Genomic DNA, 22,014 nt, shown 5'->3' with positions numbered 1-22,014 from the left:
CACGATCTCGCAGTCCGTGAGTTCGAGCCCCGCGTCAGGCTCTGGGCTGATGGCTCGGAGCCTGGAGCCTGTTTCCGATTCTGTGTCTCCCTCTCTCTCTGCCCCTCCCCCGTTCATGCTCTCTCTCTGTCCCAAAAATAAATAAACGTTGAAAAAAAAAAGAATTTAAATACAGAATTCTCAGCCAACATGCAAAACCCTCCATGTTATAGTCCCAATTTATCTTTAGAATTTTATTCCTCCCTCACCTACATCACTTTCTTTGTATTCTTTGCCTCAAATGAACTGAACTACTCTTTATTCTCAAAAAATATTCCCTGACACACACATACACACACACACACACACACACACACACACACACACACACACGTGCATGCGCATGTGTGTTCTTTTCCACCTTTGGTCCTTTGTTCATGCTAGCCTAAATACCTGGAATGCCCACACTCAATGTGGATTTGTCTCATGTCTTGTGATTACATTTAGGTAATGTATCCCTGACCAGATTCAATGGCCTGTGACCTCAGGGAATCACATCCAGGGGCCCCTAGTGACATTAATTTTGATCACTCAGTCAAGGTGTTGTAATTTCTCTAATAACAACTTACTTTTTCCCCCTTCAACTAATAAAGCATCTCTGGAAAGATGCTTTGAGATCATACAAACACCCTGCTCCTCGTCAAACTCCCCTCACCACCACCAACTTAGACTTGATCCGTGCCAAGCCAATTTTTACTATATTGGCTTCAAAACAGTGGTATTTCCACCCTCTTTCCCTCCACATTTATCATTTGTCATTCTATTGTAAGAAGATCTTCCCTCCTGCTCCACTTCTTTATCTAGCATCAGCGTGGCCTCAGAGATTCCTAATTTATTTAATGAGTTACAATCCATGATTGTCCTTCTCTGTTTTTATGCCCACATTATCTCAGATTTAGCCAACAGGTTCCCCTTCAATCTGGCTCCTATAGCCTATCAACATTTCCCCCTCCTCCTTGCCACCCCCATCCCACTTCCTTTTGACCACTTCTTTATTGATGAAACAACCAGATATTTTCACTTTGTATCTTCCCTGCCTTGAAATACCTTGGAATAGCCATTTCTCCAAGGAACACCAGTTCTTTTTAGTGAAGAATAGTATTTAGATACCAAGGCCCTGGCAAGGGATCGTATACTTTCATTACTAAGTTACATTGCCTCCCCTAAGCAGATCTACTTAGAAATCACTTGGAGCATTGACTAGTGTCAAAGGTTTACTTACAAATAGAAACAAAAGGCTGCACTTTTATCAAATTATTTCTTTTACAACTTTTATATGCTGAATATCACCTACTGGGCTTTGTTTTAAACCTTTTTTCACTTTCTTATCTTTGGGATATTGAAAAGTGATCCTTCAGTCCTTCATAGAATTATAAAGACCTGTCCATATTATTATATAGCCTTGTAAATCTTTTTAGGGTGAATTGTAGGGTCGCCTTTTCCCACAAATTAGCAAAAGATGACAGCTTTAAATGTATATTACTTTTATTATGATATTGTTATTTACCAATTCTAGTATGAAACTTGTTTAGTTTCATAATAATCATAACTGTTAATTAGAGAAACTGATGGGTTAAATAGCTGAGGTCACATATCAGCTACATGTGTATGTATTTAAATAGCTCTAAAAAGTTATCTGCAGTGGCACCCAGCTGGCTCAGTTAGAGCTTATGACTCTTGATCTCAAAGTCATGAGTTCAAGTCCCATGTTGGGCTATTTTTTTTTTTTTTTTAAATAAAAAATAGAAGCACCTGGCTGGCTCAGTCGGTAGAACATGCAACTCTTGATCTTGGAGTTGTGAGTTCAAGCGCCATGATGGGCATAGAGCTTAAATTAAATTTTAAAAAAAAGTAAAAGTAAAAACTAAATAAAAATTAAAAGTATCTGCATAGGGGCGCCTGGGTGGCTCAGTGAGGTAAGCCTCCGTCCAATTCTTGGTTTTGTTTCAGGTCATGATCTCATGGTTCGTGGGTTCAAGCCCTGCATCAGGCTGCATGCTGGCAGTGCAGAGCCTGCTTGAGATTTTCTCTCTCTTTCCTTCTCTCTCTGCCCCTCCCCTGCCTGTGCTCACACACTCTCTCTCTCAAAATAAATAATCTTAAAAAGAAGAAAGTATCTGCACAATAGTGAATTCCACAGAGTACTATGTAAATTTATATTGATAATAATACTGAAATTAAGGTTGAAAATATGGTATTTGCTGAGATTAGGAATGAAAGGGAATAGTACATCTAAATGAGATTTTACTCATTAAGATATTTTGTCCTCTCAACTTCTCTACTCTATATCCAAAACAATGTAAATAGATATACTTTAATATTCAGCCATACGCTATAGATATTATGTTACATATTCATTTTTTATATATGCATTTACTTTCACATAATTCTTTCATGGAATTAACTACATAATAAGAAATGACTGCATATTACTTTATCTCAGTAATTTATACCTTGCTAATCTAATCACATATCTGGGATAGGACCCTTCCAAGATTCAGAATTCCAACAAGTTAAACTGCATAAACCTACAGAGCTTATCATTTTTCTGGCATATGAATCTGGCAGTTTCTTATTTAACAATGGCAACTACTTGCCTTAAACAATAATACTTTTGTTAGTAATTAGAGATTTGTAGGAACAATAATTAGTTACATATTGACTAAATAGCCACTGTTCTACAGAGAAAGTGGTACCTTCTTGAGTTATCTTCATAGCTTTTCATATAATTAATATCAATTTAAACTTTCAGAACCAGAAATAGGTGTGAATAATTATTAAAACCATTAGTTATAGTCTTGGCAGTGTTTAAATTCTGAAGTTCAAACACCTTTTGTATAGTTTCACCTGATTTTTATTTTTAATCTAGAAGTTTACATTAAACCCTATTAAATATAAAACCTGTTGTGTTTTTAATATGAATATACATATTCATATTACATTTTTAAGAGTATAAGGATCTGATCATCAGAATAATAAAAATATTACACTGTGAGAAGTCTATTGTGATTTAAAAAAAAAAACTCTGAATATATCTCTTATCCTATCTAGCAGTGTAATCATGTTTTCACATCTCAAGATTGATCATGCATGAAAGTTTTATTATACTGCCTGTCACATAGAGTGTGCTCAGTAAACATTTGCTGAAGGAATAAATCTCTGGTTTTAATCACAAGACTAAATGTCTAATGTTGAAAGTATTTACAACATACCAGAGTCTTTTGTCAAAAAACAATTAAGGGGCTCCTGGGTGTCTTAGTCAGTTAAGCATCCAACTCTTGATTTCAGCTCAGGTCATGATCTCACAGTCATGAGATTGAGCCCCACATTGAGCTCTGCTCTGACAATGAGGAGCCTGCTTGGGATTCTCTCTCTACTTCTCTCTCTCCCTCTCTCTCTGTCCCTCCCTGCTCACACTCGCCTTCTCTCAAAATAAATTAACATTTAAAAAAAAACAATTAAAATAGAGGGAAAAAAATGGAGGGAAGAATTTTGTGAACCTTATAAGCTAGGAAATGCTTATTGAGTATAGTTGTTGGTCAGTGAAGAAGTAAAGGAGCTTAACATAATGAAAAACGGGCGCCTGGCTGGCTCAGTTGGTTCAGCATGTTGACTTTGGCTCAGGTAGTGATCTCATGGCTTGAGTCTGAGCCCTGCATCAGGCTCTGTGCTGACATCTTGGATCCTGCTTCTGATTCTGTGTCTCCCTCTCTCTGCCCCTCCCCAGCTGGTGCTCTGCCCCCACCCCCACCTCAAGAATAAATAAACGTTAAAAAAAATTAAAATTAAAAAAAATTTTAAACATAATGATGAAAGAAAGGGAGAATTTGAAAAGCAAATTAACTTCAAGAAAAGTTCATTAAATTTAATGATAATTTGAAAGATCTGATACAAACATAACTAAAATAAAACCCCTTGAAGCTGAAGGAGTAAAGGCATGAGAAGCCATTTCTGTGGGAGAGAAGATAGGAAGAAGCCTAAACAAATTGCTGCACAGTGACTCTGAGGCTTGTATTTGAGATTTACAACATAGAAATGAAGCCTGATTATCCAAAAAAGGACTCAAGGAAATAGCATATAATTAAAGGACTGAAATATGCTCCTTTATGCTACTGATTAGAAGAGAAATCTGGAAAGGATTTCACTTGAAGTGAGTTAAACAAAATGATATTGTTCAGTTATGTAGTTTATAGAATCATAAAAAGTGAGAACCAGGATGGATTTAGAGCAACTCATCCCTTATTAGTCAAAGTTTGGTCCATGGAGCAGGAGCATCAGTATTATGTAGGACTTTCTGAAAAACACAGAATCTCAGGCATCACTGAATCTGGACTTGCTGAACTAGAATCTGCATGTTAAGATCCTCGGGTGATTCTTGTGCACCTCAAGTATGAGGCCCTGACCTAGTCATATCCGGTCACTCACACAACAAACATGTCTGGAGGACCTACTATACATTGAGCACGATATACATGATGCTAGTAGAAAATAACACCCAGCTCCTATTTGCAAGGAGATTAGTCTAGTTCAGGAAATAAGCAGTTAAAAAAAAAAATTAAACAATTGTAATATATTATGATAATTAATTCTTTTGACAAGTACTTATCAAATGCCTGCCAAGTACCAGTCATAACAGACACAGCCCTGACCTGTGAAACTTTTAGAAACATAAGGCTCACAAATAAAAAAGTTTTTGAAGAAAAGATGAGAGAATATAATAGAGAGATATAATGTGGATCAAGGAGTAAGGGAAGGTTTCTCTGAGGAAATGATATTTAAGCTAAAATGTGAGCAATGAGTAAGAAGAAGTTACCCAGGCAAAAAAGGAGTAGTATTCCTGACAGAATTTACATAAGTAGAAAAAGAAATTGGTGTGTGTCTTAGTCTGATTGGGCTGCCATAACAAAATACCATAGACTGGGTGGCTTAAACAACAGACGTTTATTTTCTCACAGTTCAGTGTCCAAGATCAGGATGCCAGCACGGTTAGTTTCTTGTGAGAACTCTCCTTCTGGTTTGCAGATGGGCTGCTTTTTGCTGTGTGCTCACATGACCTTTCCTCAGTGTGTCTGTGCATGTGTACAGACAGAGAAAGAACCCCAGTGTCTCTCACTCTTCAGATAAGGGTGCCAGACCTATCAGATTGAGGCCCCATCCTTATGACCTCATTTGGCCTTTATCATCTGAAAGCCCTGTCTCCAAATATAGGGTTAAGCCTTCAACATATGAATTTGGGACACACAAACATTCAATCTATAACTGTATATTTCAGCCAACTGAGAGAAGGTCATTTGTAGCAGAGATGCAGAGAAGAAAGCCACTGGAGAGTAAGCAGGAGCCTATAGTAAGCATTTTATATTGTATCCCGAACAAATAGGAAATGACATCCTCTGCTCTGTTTTTTAAGATCACTCTTGTATGGATAAGAGTACAAGTAGAAGAAACCAATTAGGAAGCTATTGCAGCAACCCAGATAAAAAGTGATAGGGTATAATAGGAGATATAAAGAAGTAGATGGAGGGGCGCCTGGGTAGCTCAGTCAGTTGAGCATCTGACTCTTGATTTCAGCTCAGGTCATGATCTCACAGTCATGAGATGGAGTCCCGTGTCGGGCCACACACTGGGCATGGACCCTGCTTAAGATTCTCTCTCTATCTCTCCCCCAGCGCCGCCCCTCCGCCCCCGCCTCCACCTCATGTACTCTCTAAAAAAAAAAAAGAATAAAAAAGAAGTAGATGGATTTGGGATGATTTGTAAACACAATAGGTGGGACTTGACAATAGATTAGACCTGAAGAGTGAGGAGAAGATATCAAGGATGTTGATTTCCAGGTATTTTTTTTTTTAATTTTTTTTTTTCAACGTCTATTTATTTTTGGGACAGAGAGAGACAGAGCATGAACGGGGGAGGGGCAGAGAGAGAGGGAGACACAGAATCGGAAACAGGCTCCAGGCTCTGAGCCATCAGCCCAGAGCCCGACGCGGGGCTCGAACTCCCGGACCGCGAGATCGTGACCTGGCTGAAGTCGGACGCTTAACCGACTGCGCCACCCAGGCGCCCCGACTTCCAGGTATTTTGTATCAGCAACTAGGTAGATGGATATACCACTTACTGGAATTGGGATGCCTGAAGGAAGAACAGTCTTGGGAGAAGATAAAAATTTCAGACATGTTAAATTTTAGTATTTGTGAAAACATTTAGAAAAGGATAGTTATAGGCAGTGTGATATATGGATCTGGAACTCAGGAAAGCAGTCTGATTTTAAATGAAAATTAAGGAATAATAATCCACATTTTGAAGTACTTAAAGACAAGAGTTGCCTTGAGGGAGAAGGTAGAATGACAAGTGATCCCAAGAGTGGATCGTGGCAAACACTTAGGAGAAAGAGGGGAAATAACCAAAGAAGGAAACTAAAGAGGAGCAAGAGAGAGATAGAAAGAAAATCACGAATAAGGTGTCAAGGAAGCCAAGACCACCCAGTTTTCAATTCAAGAATAGGCTCTGGGTTAGAGATAAAGATTTAAGAGTCATTGACATATGAATAGTAAATGAGGCCATGGAATCAGATAAAATTACTCAAGAGACAGTGATGAAAACCTTGGGAATTCATCAAAAGATAGAAGAACCTGATGCAAGGGTAATTGAGGAGAAGTGAGCAGAGAAGGAGAAGGAAAATAAGTAGAGATCAGGATCCCCAAAGGGAGAGCTTGATCAACAGTGTCAGATGCCACAGAGAAGTCAAGTAAAACAAGAATGAAAATGTTCCTCCCGGGGAGCCTGGGTGGCTCAGTCGGTTAAGCGTCCGACTTCGACTCAGGTCATGATCTCACGGTCCGTGGGTTCGAGCCCCGCGTCGGTCTCTGTGCTGGTAGCTCAGAGCCTGGAGCCTGCTTCAGATTCTGTGTCTCCCTCTCTCTCTGACCCTCCCCTGTTCATGCTCTGTCTCTCTCTGTCTCAAAAATAAATAAACATTAAAAAAAAAAAAAAAGAAAGAAAATGTTCCTCCCCAGATGAAGATGTTCATTAAACATTTTGGTGAAAATGCTTCTGGGGAACAAGAAGAAGGAAGCTAGGCTGCAGTGACTTAAGGAATGAATGGAAAGATAAGGTGAAGACAGTCAACATAAAGCAGTGATTTTGAAAGTGTGATCCTTAGCCCATCTATATCAAAATCATCAAGAGTGCTTGTTAAAAATAAAGCAGAATTCTTGATCGCAGGAATAGGGAATCTGCATTTTGTTGCTCCTCTGGGTTGTCTTTATGGACCTTAAAATTTGAGAACTACTGCCAATAAACAACTATTTCAAAACAATTAACTATGAAGAGAAGGAGGAAAAACTAAAGATGGGCATATATTGGTGGATGATTGTTTGAGTTGTTTTTTTTTTTTTAAGATGAAAGAGACCCAGGCTGTTAATATTGCTGAGAAAAAAAGTTCAATCAACAGTGAAAGATTAAAGCTAAAAGGAAGAAGTAACAATGACTAGTTGGTAGAAATCAGGAAGGAATGAGATTCAGAGTCCAAGTGGAGGGATTAGCTTTCAAATGAGAAGAAACAGAAGGTAGTAAAGAGGATTTCATTAAAGAAGAGTTTTGAGGTGAGATGAGAACTTGAGAACTGTAGTGGTTTAAAATATGTCCACAAATTCCACACCTCTCCTTTTGAAAGAAGGAGTCTATTTCCCCTCCCCTTGAGTGTGGACTGGATTTAGTGACTTGTTTCTAATGAATATGGCAAAAGTAATGGTATCTGACTAGGTCAAAAAAGGCATTACTGCAACTTCTTTGCTTTCTGTCTCAGATGATTCAACTGTAATGTAGGGAGGATACTTAGGGGCCCTGTGGCAAGACCCACATCGGGGGGAACTGAGACTATCGCCAGTAGTGACATAAGTGAGCTTAGAAGTGGATCCTCGGGGTGCGCCTGGGTGTCTCAGTCGGTTAGGCATCCGACGTCAGCTCAGGTCATGATCTCACTGTTTGTGAGTTCAAGCCCCGCAACGGGCTCTGCCTGGCAGCTCAGAGCCTGGAGCCTGCCTCAGATTCTGTGTCTCCCCCTCTCTCCCTGACCCTTCCCCACTCGCACCCTCTCTGTCTCTCTCAAAAATAAACATAAAAAGATGTTTTTTTAAAGAAGTGGATCCTCTGGCCCCAGTCCAATCTTCAGGTAACTGCAGCCCCAGTCAACATGATTGGGGGATGCTGAGCCAGCTAAACCACTTCTATATTCCTGACCCACAGAACCTGTGAGACGATAAATATTTGTTGTCTGAAGTTGCTAAGTTTGAAGTAATTTATAGTGCAGCAGTAGATAACTAATTGAAAAATCTTAACTGTTCGCCTTTGATTTCTTTTTGACATGGGAGTCAGGTTCATTGCTGAGACTAAGAAGACAGGTGAAATAAAAGACTTGAGAATCATAAAAGTTCGAACTAACTACCCAGGAAAATCGTCACTAAGAACTCATTGAAGGGATTTTTGCCATTGATGAGGATCAGCTGTGATTGGAGATGAATTTTTACTCTATTTTAGAGATGTTCTTTCAGTGGTGTTCAGCAGCCCAAGTGTAGTATTAAAATTATGCTGTTGGATTGGTCTAAGCTTGAAATTTTAACAAGCTGAGGGCTGATGAACACTCAGAGGGATATGGGAATTGAGAATTTGGGCACAAAAGATGTCTAATTCAGGCTGGCTGAACAGCAAAATCTATTGATTCGCTTTAGTGTAAAGTCCAGAGACATCTGGCTTCAGGAAAGAGTTTACATCAGCTGTCCACTAATATTACCAAAACTCCTTTCTTTTCCACTAACTTTCATAATAGTTTTAAAAAACCATAAGGCTGGGTATGCTTGTAAAATCACACAATGAAATAATTGCCAGTAACAACCAGAATTACATCCTTCTTTATTTACATCAGTCAAGAAAGAAAAGGATTGGGGACCCTGGGTGGCTCAGTCTGTTAAGCCTCTGGTTCTTAATTTTGGCTCAAGTCATGATCTCATGGTTTGTGGGTTCGAGCCCTGCATCTGCGCTATCTTAGGATTCTCTGTCTCTCTCTCTCTCTCTCTCTCTATCCCTCCCCCCCTCAAAATAAATAAACATTTAAAGAAGAAGAAAAAAATGGGGCGCCTGGGTGGCGCAGTCGGTTAAGCGTCCGACTTCAGCCAGGTCACGATCTCGCGGTCCGGGAGTTCGAGCCCCGCGTCGGGCTCTGGGCTGATGGCTCAGAGCCTGGAGCCTGTTTCCGATTCTGTGTCTCCCTCTCTCTCTGCCCCTCCCCCATTCATGCTCTGTCTCTCTCTGTCCCAAAAATAAATAAACGTTGAAAAAAAAAAATTTTTTTTTAAATAAAAAAAAAAAAAAAAAAGAAGAAAAAAGGAAAAGATATTTTCCTCTCTCCACCATGGACGTTAAGTCCTAGGCTTCATTTTGACTGAACTAAACCAAATCACATATTCATCCCCTGAACCACTCCTATGGCCAAGGGAATACCATTTGACTTCAGGACAATTAGCACCCACTCTAAAGTTAGAGGTGAGTGAGAGTCGATGTTCCCCATAGCTCATGGGAATGGATACAGAGAAGGCCATTGGTAACACTCACCACACACAAAGAACTCATTTTGAAGATGAAGAAACTCAGGTACAGAGGACTTATATGGCTTCCAAAGTCACAGCTAGTAAATGGCAGACTTGAATTTAGGTCTCAACAGCATAGTCCAGGGGTCTTTCTGCTACATCATTGTCTCTCAAAAATCTTAAAAATTGGTCACTGCCTAATAGTTATTTTGAGAACTCAGGGAAAAGAACTCATAGCCAAGAACAGACATATTCTGGTTGCCTCAGTTTATGTGAGTTTATTATAAAATTAAGTAAATAAACATGAGAAGTAAAAATTGTAAGGAACATAAAATTGGCTCACCAACCAGCTAGCCAGAAAGAAGGCAGTAAGCTACCCACTCCATTTCATGGAGCTGAAATGTAGTTCAGGATTCATCAGGTGCCCTCCATCCATCAGAAGCTCTGGAATCTGGCAGGAGCTTCTGGGAAGGAAAAAAACCAAATATACATGGTACCTACCTTGTAAGATTGTTGTGAAAAAAATAGAACACACATACATCCACATATATACTTAGCTCATAATGTAATAAGTGTGCCTGGACATAATGCAATAAACTATTATTTTCTGGCAAACTTTGAGTCAGGTGCCATGACCAGAGTCACAAATCAATCCAAGTAAAATATTAAAGGGATGACTGGTAAGCTCTTAGAAAAGAAAATATTGATTACTAACGAGATAACATTAGATCACTAACAGTCAAAATAGCAAAGTGGTCTGATTTCTCAACATTTCTAGCCTCAGACGTAAAGAGAATACAGTATATTTAGTATATCAGGATTTCAACTAGATCTCCCATGATAATCCTTTTGGATAGGATGGAAAAGATGAATTGGTTGTACAATTAGGTAGATGTGTAATTACTACATTTCAGTGTCATAGCATGCTGACTAATGGATCTAGTCATTTAACAAACACTGTGCCAGGCCCTGTACCAAATGTTGAAGACACAAACATGAAAGTAACATGGCCCTTGTTTGCATCTGTGTAAGCTTCTGCTGGCGTGGAGGGTGATAAGATCATGTCCTGAAGCATATACTGGATGTTGTGCAGGCAGGATCCCAGAACTGGGCTTCAAGCATCAGATGAATGGCTAAATTTCACATCTGTTCGAGCCCTGGCATTTTGTGAGTCATAAGTCAAAAAAGACATTTATCTAGATATAGTATGAAACTAAACAGTTTAGTAACGTAAGTGATACCAACAAATAGTTGTACAAGTTAAAAGAGTGGTAAGTACATGTAAGCACCAGATTTGTGGTTGTGATCAACATATGTATGTATATGAACAACATATGTAACTTTTAAAAGTATATAGCTGTACAAATGTAATCTCATCAAAATCAAAATTATCCCTCCCCCCCTTATATTTTGATTCAACCCCTCAGATGAGCTTTCCAACTAGAATTTCTTGATTCAAAGGATACTAGCTGTTTCTGGTTCTCCACCTCTTGGTTAACTGGGGGATTATATATTTTATGACCATGATGTTGCTTAGCTCCTTTTTCTTTGGTAACAGCTGAGTGTCTGTCCATGCACAGGGAAGCGCTCTGATAGTTAGAACAGGAACAGTTGAGGACCACAGACTTTTAAGCATTCAGCACTGGAGCTTATGGTAAAAAATTAAGCATGAGAAAACTGGCATTCCCTACAGATTGAATTCAGTGACGACTATGTTGTTAAGAAGGCAATGTTATAGATTTTAACCTGTAATATTAAGTACTGATTTGGAATCAGACAAATTGGGTAACATTTTACAATCTTTCTTCATCTGTAGAAAGGAGATATCAATCCCTACCTCATGGAGTAGATTTTACTATTAAAATGGGATATATATAAAATACTTAGAGCCATACCTGAGATGAGGTTTTTGAATAAACATGTATATAACATACACATGTGTTCATGATATTTTCTAAGCCTTTTCTTCTATAGAATGATATAGAGATTTTCTATGAATGATTTTGTTGCCCAGATATCGGGGAATCGGATAGATTTCTAACTGTTAATCCCATAGCATTCTAGTATTCCACCACCACAGAATCCAGACTGAGTCTGTACAACATGTTTTTTTCCAAATAGCCATCAATCTTTCATGGCCCTTCCTGGCCAAGTGTAATAGAAATACCTGAATGAGTTTCTTGGTGCTGACATTTAGAATTTCACAGCATTCATCTGCACTTAATATCTGTCACTGAAAAGGCCTGGCAGCATTACAGTCAGTTCCTCCTACTGGCAAGGTGTTAATGGTTTTAAAAAAAAAAAAAAGACAGGTTCTGCCAAGGCTGGTTAATTTAAGATACATTCCCTACAGGGCATAAGCTAAAAAGACCTGTGCCATATGCTTTCGTTATTGTATCCACTATGAATGAGTTTTGAACATAAAAATGTTTGATAGTTGTAGATAATTTAATTCAGTTCAGCAGGATGTTTTATTTAGGCACTGTATTAGTCAACTCAAACTGCCGTTCAAAATGCCATATACCATGTAGCTTAAAAAATAGAAGTTTATTTGCTCACAGTTCCGGAAGCTGGAAGTCCAAGATCAGGGTACCAGCATAGTCAGGTTCTGGCGAGAGCTCTTTTCCTTGCTTACAGCCACCTTCTCTCAGTCTCTTCACATAGCCTTTCCTTGGTAAATACTCACAGAGATAGAGCGATTTCTCTTTCTTCCTCTTCTTATAAGGCCACTAATCCTATTGGGTTAAGACCCTACACTTACTTAACCTTGATAACCTCCTAAAAACCGTATCTCCAAGAACAGTCATAATGGGGGGTTAGGCCCTCAACATATGAATTTTGGGATGACACAGTTCAACCCACAGTAGGCACTTGTCTATATCCAAAATGGAGAGAGGAATTTCAGATTCGTCATCTGCAACCAAGATACTAAGGATCCTAAATATTAACAAATCTTAGTATCCCACAATAAGACTATATGAACTAATAAATTTCAAGCTTCTTTAATTTGGACCAGAATTTTATTTTATAATAACACTGATTATTTCATGAAAAATTAAAAGCTCTATTTGGACTTTGTATATACCTAGATGATTCTTATGAAAAATAAATTAATAAATGCCATTTACTTAGTTAACCAATTTTTAACTCCATCACCACCTTTAAATTTTCTTGCTAAAAAATCAAAGCTGAATCTAATGCACCCTCTGTGATCTAGAGTCTAGATACTATCAGTATACAGGAAATACTGGGAATGTAAGATTATGCTAAATGATGTCTCAGGAATGCAGTCTACAAATACAGAACATAGCACTGACTGTCTGTATGACAAAATCCCAGTTTCTTCAATTAAAAAGAGAGCAATAAAGGGGCGCCTGGGTGGCTCAGTCGGTTGGGCGGCCGACTTCGGCTCAGGTCATGATCTCGTGGTCCGTGGGTTCGAGCCCCGTGTCGGGCTCTGTGCTGACAGCTCGGAGCCTGGAGCCTGTTTCAGATTCTGTGTCTCCCTCTCTCTGACCCTCCCCCGTTAATGCTCTGTCTCTCTCTGTCTCAAAAATAAATAAATGTTTAAAAAAAAAAGAGAGCAATAAAAAATGAATAAACTATTGATACACATAACAATTGGGATGTTTAGCAACCCTAATATATAATTTAAAAGACTATATGCTGTGTGATTCCATTCGTATGAAATTCCTGATCAGGAGTCAGCATCCTTTGAAGCCAATGTCCAAGAGAGGTACTAGTCTCTGTAAGACAAAGCTCCAGTATTCAGTGCAGCCAGTGCCCCAGGGATCCATGGACAGAGCCTGAAACAATTGTGGGTCACATACCACTTCTCTGGTTGGCATGAATGAGCATATATGTAGTGGCCCTGCAAAAACTAAAAGGGAATAAAACACCGGACAGAAAGAGTGTGGATTTCAGATACTGAGTATAGTATGAGTAGAGATAATTAACAGGAATGAGCATACCAGATGTGAGCAGCTGGAATGAGAGCTGTCTGAATCTGAAGTTAGGTATTATAGACTACTAGGTAATAAGGCAAGGCTGGGTAGATGGACCAGGGCCAGACAACTGCCAATCAGGCAAAAGATTATAGTCTTTTTAGGGTAAGCATTAAATCATCCTTGTAAGTTTTCGAATAGAGATGACCTAGCAAATTATGATTATTCAAATTAAAGCTTATACATTCTGAGAGGCAGCTCAGCCTTATGTAAAATGTCCTTTAAAATGTTTATTCCAGTAAGTTCCGTTTCTTGACCAAGTGCTAGTAACATGGTTGTGTTCACTTTGTAAAAATTCATCAAGCTCTACACTTACAATTTTTACATATTTCCATGTGTATGTTATACTCAAAACTAATATTTTAGTACATTTGGTGGGTTGTGGGGGATCTTGTGTGGTGCCACCAAATATGTTACATGTATACATTGATGAACCCATGAATGATAAGGGAAATAATCTATCACTAACTGGCCCAAGGTTACATAGATGGTCAATGGTAGAACTGGGGGGGTCACAAATCTTTAGGTCTCCTGATTATCAGTCCAATATAACTTTTTTTTCCATGTTTATTTATTTTGGGGGTGGGGGGCGGGCAGGGGAGAGCCAAGAAGAAGGGAGAGAGAGAGAATCCAAGCAGACTCAGCACTGTCAGCACAGAGCCCGTCATGGGGCTCGAACTCACAAGCCATGAGATCATGACCTGAGCTGAAGTCAAGAGCCAGATTCTTAACCAACTGAGCCACCCAGGTGCCCCAGTATGACTTCTTTTTAGAAAACGATAAGCATTTCATTTAGCCTTCCTCAGTCTACATACATTCTTTATGTATTGGAGAAGTCAGCAGATCACTAGTGTTTCCCAAATACAAGCAGGAATTCTTTCTTTAAAGATTTGCACCTAAACATAGGTGAGAATATCTGACTCCTCTAAGCTTTACCCTTAAAATAAATCAACTTTTTCTGTGTTTATTAAAAAAGCATTTTTGCAGCACCTGGGTGGCTCAGTCAGTTGAGCAACTGACTCTTGATTTTGGCTCAGGTCATGATCTCGCAGTTTGTGAGATTGAGCCCTGTATAGGTCTCCTGAACTGATAGCATGGAACCTGCTTGAGATTCTCTCTCTCTTTCTCTCAAGATAAATAAACTTTTTAAGAAATGCATTTTTTTTGTTACACACACACACACGCACACACACACACACACACACACACAATGTATACCAAACTTGTCTACTTCTGGGATAGTGTGTAAGGACTTAGCTATAAGCAGATACATTATAAGCAGAACAAGTAAGCTATAGAATTATATGTTAAATATTATCTCATTTCTCTAATAATATTAGAAATACATACATATGAACAAAAATAATTAGGATATTTACCAAAGTGTTAATGTTGATTATCTCTATATGAAAGGACTATAGGTAATTTTATTTTCTTCTTAATTTGTTTCAAATTTTCAACACTGAAATAGATTTTGTAACCAAGAAATAATTTTTTTTTTACTAAAAAACCTTAAGATGTATCAACCTTCCTATCTAATATAGTCATGTATAAAAATCAATCTCAACACTTTTCTAAATCACTATAAAAAGGATCATTTTAGTGGCTTGCATTCCCCTATATAATGTTAGAATGCTAATTAACTATTGAAATGCAAATTTTTCGCCAGCTAAATATACTCAAAATATATTCAGTCCAACTTAGTAAGACATTTCATTTAGACATAAAATTTCACAAGAATACAGCATATTCTGGAAATAGTACAGCTATCTATTGAAAGAAACTACTTAAATGTATAACACAATAATAAACCTCTATGAAAATGTTTCTGCAGGTATGCTGGTATCCTCCTGGGCATCACAAATACATTTGCCACTATTCCAGGAATGGTTGGACCTGTCATTGCTAAAAGTCTGACCCCTGATGTAAGTAGATAATTTGCTTATAAACTACAAAGGTCTACATAGTTCATTTGAACCTGCACATCTGTGTCAAAGTTGAGTGTATTTTAATTAAGAGTAAAATTCTGAATATTTATTCTTTCTTTTTTTACTTTTTTTTTTTTTTAATGTTTATTTATTTTTGAGAGAGAGAGACAGAGCATGGGGCGGGGGGGGGCAGGCAGAAAGGGAGACACAGAATCCAAAGCAGGCTTCAGGCTCTGAGCTGTCAGCACAATGCCCGATGCAGGGCTCAAACCCAAGAACCATGAGACCATGACCTGAGCCAAAGTTGGAGCCCAACTGACTGAGCCACTCAGGCACCCTTGAGTGTTTATTCTTATGAAATTCCTTGTATCAACAAAAAGCTAAATGCCCTAATGGATAGGGAAGTCTATTTTCAAAGAACACTCTTTGGATTTTAGAACAACAGAACTAAATTCAATGAAAATGTAGCTGACACCACACATGTACTTCGAAGTCATGATTTTATACAGTATCTTGTGTCTTTGGTTTGAACAAATAAAAATTGTTTGTTTATGTAAAATTATTCAAGAAGTGGGTCCACAAAGGTGAGAGAGATGTCAGGAGGTCATGTGCAAATGAATAAATATCAGGTGAAATGACAAATACTGACAGAAGCAGAAGACTTGTGAAGACATGATAGGTAACTTCACATATTGAAGGACTACCACACAAAAGATGGTGACTTATTCTCAGCAGTTCCACAAAGACAGATGGAGAGAAGTAATGAGGACACAACAGGAAAACTTCCTGCTTAACGCTGTCTACTATATGGAATGGGCTACCTTATGAGTTAGTGAGCCCTGAAATAGTCAAACATGGATTGAACAGGCATTTCTTTTTTTTTTTTTTTTTAATATTTATTCATTTTTTGAGAAAGAGAAAGAGTGCAAGAGAAGAAGGGCAGAGAGAGGGGGAGACACAGAATCCGAAGCGGGCTCCCAGCTCTGAGCTGTCAGCAGAGAGCCCGATATGGGGCTCAAACTCACGAGCCATGAGATCATGACCTGAGCCGAAGTCAGACACTCAACCAACTGAGCCACCCAGGCGCCCCTGTTAAGATTTTTTTTATTAAAATTTTTCTAATGTTTATTTTTGAGAGAGAGACATAGACGGAGTATGAGTGGGGGAGGGGCAGAGAGAGGGGAGACAGAATCCGAAGCAGGCTCCAGGCTCTGAGCTGTCAGCACAGAGCCCGACACGGGGCTTGAACGACTTACTGTGAGATCATGACCTGAGCTAAAGTCGAACACTCAACCGACTGAGCCACCCAGGTGCCCCTAAGTAGGCATTTTTGAGTGCTTATTAATATGCCAGATACTGAGGATCCAAAGGCAAAAATGACAAGCTTCTATGCTTGAGAAACTCATCATTTAGAGATTATATGTAATCAAATAAAGTACAGTATGGCAAATGCTGCAGAAAAAAAAATGTGTGCAGAGTGCTGTGGGTACAGGGGAGAGAACACGCAGTCTGTGGAAAAGGAGCCCTAGAGGAGTGGATGGGGTGCAGGAAGGGCACTGAGCCCTCCAGGGGCCCAAGGCTGGTCTGGCCTCGAGCAGGGAGGCAGCATGGCGCCACATCAGTAAGCAGAGACTCGGCCCTGTAAAAGTTGCCCACACACGCAAGAAATAAAAATCAGTGACCTCCAACTCCAGTTTTCTACTGTTTAAAACAATGTAACACCTGATGAAATATATTCTTCAAGACGCTGACTCTAAATGTGTAAAAGAGACTTAATTCTTTGTCTCTGTAATCAAATTAACACCATCTAATCCTTAGAATTTCAGAATACGCTTACAAACTTTTTTATTGCCAAATATACTGATTTCAGACTTATATGTGTTCACCACAGTGTTCCTATTTCTTGTCTGCTCCCACCATTTCTGATTCCCTACATGAATGAATCGGTGCCTCCTCATTACTGTTTTCTCTCATTTAATAGGAAGGGATGTTGAGGGGCAGCTGGGTGGCTCAGTCAGTTAAGTGTCCGACTTTAGCTCAGGTCATGATCTCACAATAAGTGGTTCAAGCCCCGTGTTGGGCTGTGTGCTGACAGCTCGGAGCCTGTGCCTGCTTCAGATTGTGTCTCCCTCTCTCCCTGACCCTCCCCCCTGCTTATATTCCTGTCTCTCTCTCTCTCTCTCTCTCTCTCTCTCTCTCTCTCTGTCTCTCTCTCTCTCTCTCTCTCTCCCCCTCTCTCCCTCTCCCACCCTCCCTCCCTCTCTCAAAAAATAAATAAATGTTGAAAAAAAATTTTTTTAAATAGGGATGTTGGGAAAGTTTTTTTTTTCCCCTAAAATTCTGTGTCTCGTTATAGACACATCAAAAAATATATAATATATATGGACACATCAGAAACGTTTAACCTTATCTTCATGGAGCATTGTGGCACACACAAACTTAAGTCACCATACTACCATGTATTAATTTTACTTATTATGGATAATTGTAGCATTTCTGCTAGGGAAATCTGGATTCTTCAATTAAAGTCTTGAATGTAAAGTGGGAACTGAACTGAATTTTGGATATGCTATCATAGCATTTGTTTAATGTTATTAAAAGGATATTTTTTAAGAGGAAAAACACATATTTGCCTTTACAATTGTAATTGCTCACGATTAAAAAGTACTGCACTGCCTCAAAAACTTTGTGGAATGAGTCAAGTACAAATAAAACCACATTGTTCACATACTAAATAGTCACTAAATTTTACAACGAATTTCTAAGATTTTTTTCCCCAAATACATGCATCTCAGGTAAGTATAACTTAACAGCAGAGTGCTTTCTTTCTCCATGATTTTCCTTTTTTCCTAAATGAATGACCTCATACTAGCCTCCTAGTGCCTTTCTTTTTTCTTTCCCGTTACCAGTTCCACCACTTGTTTTTTCTTTTTTAAATGCTGCAAATGTAGCATTCTGGTTAGACTGACATTGCAAAATCCAAAAAGTGGTTGTAAGTTAGTCACATGACCCAGAAAATTAGCTAACTGCCTAATGTTTTTATACCACTGGATTATACACTGAACAATTGTGTTTTGTTGATCTCTTAACTGGCAAATCCCACACGTGTCCTGTTTTGTGTGCCATTCAAGAACTCTGTGTGCCAGGCCTCAAACTTGAACTTCAAAGTTCATCTTAACTCATCCTTACTTGATCTGCCCTTTATACCTCCACCTGAGAACTTGGGAGATGAGTACTTTCCTAGCAATGCATGTGGAAAGACATGCCACACGTTTTATTTTTAGTAAGCTTTTTATTGAAGCATTACAGTATTTAAAAAATACACAAATCCTAAGCATACAGTTGGATGAATTTTCACAAAGTTAATAACTGGTGTAACCAGCTCCCAGTCAAGAAACAGAACGTTACCTCTCGTGCAAAGCCTCCAGGTACTCTTCGCTGCCATTCCCCCATCTCCCTACCAAGAGGAGCCTCTACTCTGACTTTTAACACTATAGATTATAGTTTTGTGTGTGTGATTTTGAGCTTTTATATAATGGGATATTATATAAAACAGTCCCTCAATACGTGCTCTTTTATGTCTGGCTTCTTCCACTTAACGTTTTGTTAGTGAGGTGCATCGATGTTGTTGTAGCTCATTCATTTTCATCATGTATAGTATTCTGTTGAACAAATAGACCACATTTTTGCTGTGGACATTTGGGGTGTTTCCAGCATGGGGCTTTTATGATTAGCACTAGTGTTGTAACAGTCTTGTGACACCACCTTTTCTATAAAGTGGACTGTAAACAAAGTTCTTTTTCATCTGCATGTTTTCCTTTCTTTAGAACACGATTAGCGAATGGCAAACCGTTTTCTATATCGCTGCTGCTATTAATGTGTTTGGTGCCATTTTCTTCACGCTATTCGGCAAAGGTGAAGTGCAAAGCTGGGCTCTCAACGATCAACATGGACACAGAAACTGAAGCAACCAATAAATAATCCTGTCTCTATTAATGTATTTTTGTTGATCATGTAACCTAAAAGTGCCTTTGATATTTTAATGTGTATGCATTGTATGTATAAGAAAAAATTGTACTTGTATTAAATTTTTAAGGCTTGTAATCATGAAATGTCACAAGTTGCCAGATTAGTAAAATTAACTATTTTTAATTATTAATAACACGTATCCTGGAACTTACACTTGAGGGTCACGCATCTGGCTGTAAATCAGGTGATATAAAGGAGGGGAGTTGTGCTTATTCTTAAGGGCCATACATAAAGGAATGAGCTGAAGTGGACCCCTCTATACCTTTGCTTAATTAAACAAGGTAATAATTCTCAGGTCGTGGCCAACACCTGTTTTTGACCACTTTCCTCATAAGAATGATTTGTCGGCAGCAATCCCGGACACTTAGGTCTCAAACTGCAGCATCTCCACGGAGCTGCCAACCGCTGTATAATTTGGCCTGGCAACCAGGCTGAGGGAAGCATGCCCAGGCAGCCGCCGAGCATTCCCTCCCTGGCTTCAGGGACAGTGCCCAGCATTTATCAGAGGCAGCGCCCAAGACCAGGGTCAGCGCCAACCCTTCAGATGGTGTTCTTCCCCCGGGGGGCTCTTAACGTGTAGATAAAGTAGACCCAGGCAGCAAGACCCACCGCCGTGGTCTGACGCATCCTCACACTTCCCCCTCCCCAGCTCACTGGAATACGGCTTGGCATGTAACCTGCAAAAAGACGGTGTGATGCCCACTTAACCACAAACAATATCACCCTTGATTAGAACTACCTTCTCATGGATTAAAATAGAAATTTCCAAGTCCTGTGTTCTATGGGCTTCCACAAGAATAATTTCTTAAAAATTTTTTTTTAATTCTCACATTTTTTTCCATTTGACTACATGTAAGCTTCTGGCCTACAACCGGTGGTGTAATCATCCTTACTTCCGGCTCCTGAATCACATTTTCCAGTTTTTACCTGACCATCTTCCAGTGGTTTTTGAGCATGCTTCGAGGGCATTTATGTGATTTAGAACTTGATTTATGTTTTTTTATGTTTGTTCAACACTACCTGTAACATTTTAACTGAAACTGTTTGATGTAATATGATGTGGATACATTTATTTTTAAATTTGTAAATAGCTTTAAGTTGCTATGGTGATATTTCTTTTATAAATCATCAAAATTAAACATTTTTGGATGGATTTTTGGATCTGGCAGTTCTATGGTAGCTTCTAGTGTCCAGAGTGGCTATTTTACATCTCTACCATCTTCCTCAAGCCACCAGTCTACCTCTAGGTGCCTCTGTGCCATCACCAAGCCAAGGCCCTCTGAGTGATCCAGCATTAGAAATCTTTGTTGCCCTCAACCTGCCCTTCCTAGTTCTGCAAAGGACCCGCTCTTCTCCCCAAAGGGTATGCCTACACCACAGACTGTATCCTCTCCTACCTCCTCTAAGACCTTGCTTCAGTAATTCCTCTGTAATTTCTGCTTCTTCAATCTCTACCTCTCTTCTTGTTCTTTTCCTTCTGTCTCAAGAACGCTCAAGTCTTCTCTAGCCTTTAAAAACAAAAATACAGGGGTGCCTGGGTGACTCAGTTGGTTGAACGTCCGACTTCAACTCAGGTCATGATCTCACGGTTAATGACTTTGAGCCCCACATCAGGCTCCCTGCTGTCAGTGCAGAGCCCTCTCTGGATCCTCTGTACCCCTCTCTCTCTCTCTGCCCCTCCCCTGCTCACGCACTCTCTCTCTTCCTCTCTCCCTCAAAAAATAAATAAACATTAAAAAAAAAAAACCCATAAAATTCTCTGGAAACAAAAAAACACAGATACATACAGAATATCTTTACCGTGATACTCAAGAAACTGGAGACAGGTTACCTGTGAAGCGAGAAAAATAGGCAACCAGGGGTAGGACAGAGAATTAGTTTTCCCTTTACCAAATGTGGCAGTATAACTGTTCGAATAAAAACATCACTTTAAAGAAACAAGAAACAAAACACCCATTGCTCAAACTACTGTGTAATCACCACCAGGTTTTTAACTGCTCACCGGACATCCCCACTGGCTCTCTTCTCTACACTTAGGACTTTTGTAAATCCAAACTCTCTCCCTTACCCCCGTCTCCAACAAAATCCACCACTTCCTTATTTTTGTTAGGAGCATTCTTCCTCCTCTGTCCTCTCCCACCCTACCCCCATACCAGTGTATAATTAACCACATGTCTTTTCCATTCCAGTTTTTCAAGTCTCTGGAATTTGTTTAAATCCCTCTCCCATCTTCTAAATAAGATCTCTGTGACTTTTGTTTCCACCTGGAATAAAAAAGTTTAAGTGGCCTTGAATCTGATCTTCTGCCCAACTTCCACCCATGCTGGGTCATTGGTCCCAACACATCTCATCTGCCTGATTAGGTTGCTCCCCCCAGCTGAAGCCCCTAGCTCCCCTTACTAGCTGCCCAGCAAACCACCCAGCAGCCCACCCTCC

The 22,014-nt window shown here is 39.3% G+C and overlaps 1 protein-coding gene across 3 annotated transcripts in view; it reads left to right on the top strand.

Annotated features, from left to right (window-relative positions):
* SLC17A5 (solute carrier family 17 member 5) overlaps positions 1-20,725 on the top strand; it is a 49,799-nt gene extending 29,074 nt beyond the window's left edge. Inside the window, exons 10-11 of one of the 3 annotated variants that reach the window (XM_030315850.2) lie at positions 15,456-15,546; positions 19,377-20,725. In XM_030315850.2, coding sequence (XP_030171710.1) covers positions 15,456-15,546; positions 19,377-19,514 — 229 coding nt within the window. In that variant the 3' untranslated portion in view covers positions 19,515-20,725. The remainder of the gene's footprint in view (positions 1-15,455; positions 15,547-19,376) is intronic. The other 2 variants (XM_036064405.1, XM_036064404.1) reach the window with 2 other exon arrangements.
* The last annotated feature ends 1,289 nt before the right edge of the window (positions 20,726-22,014 follow it).

This window comes from Lynx canadensis, chromosome B2 (genome assembly GCF_007474595.2).
Source record: "Lynx canadensis isolate LIC74 chromosome B2, mLynCan4.pri.v2, whole genome shotgun sequence".
NCBI lineage: Eukaryota > Metazoa > Chordata > Mammalia > Carnivora > Felidae > Lynx > Lynx canadensis.
The sequence above is the reverse complement of the archived record's forward strand: the minus strand, read 5'-3'. Positions and strand labels throughout refer to the sequence as shown.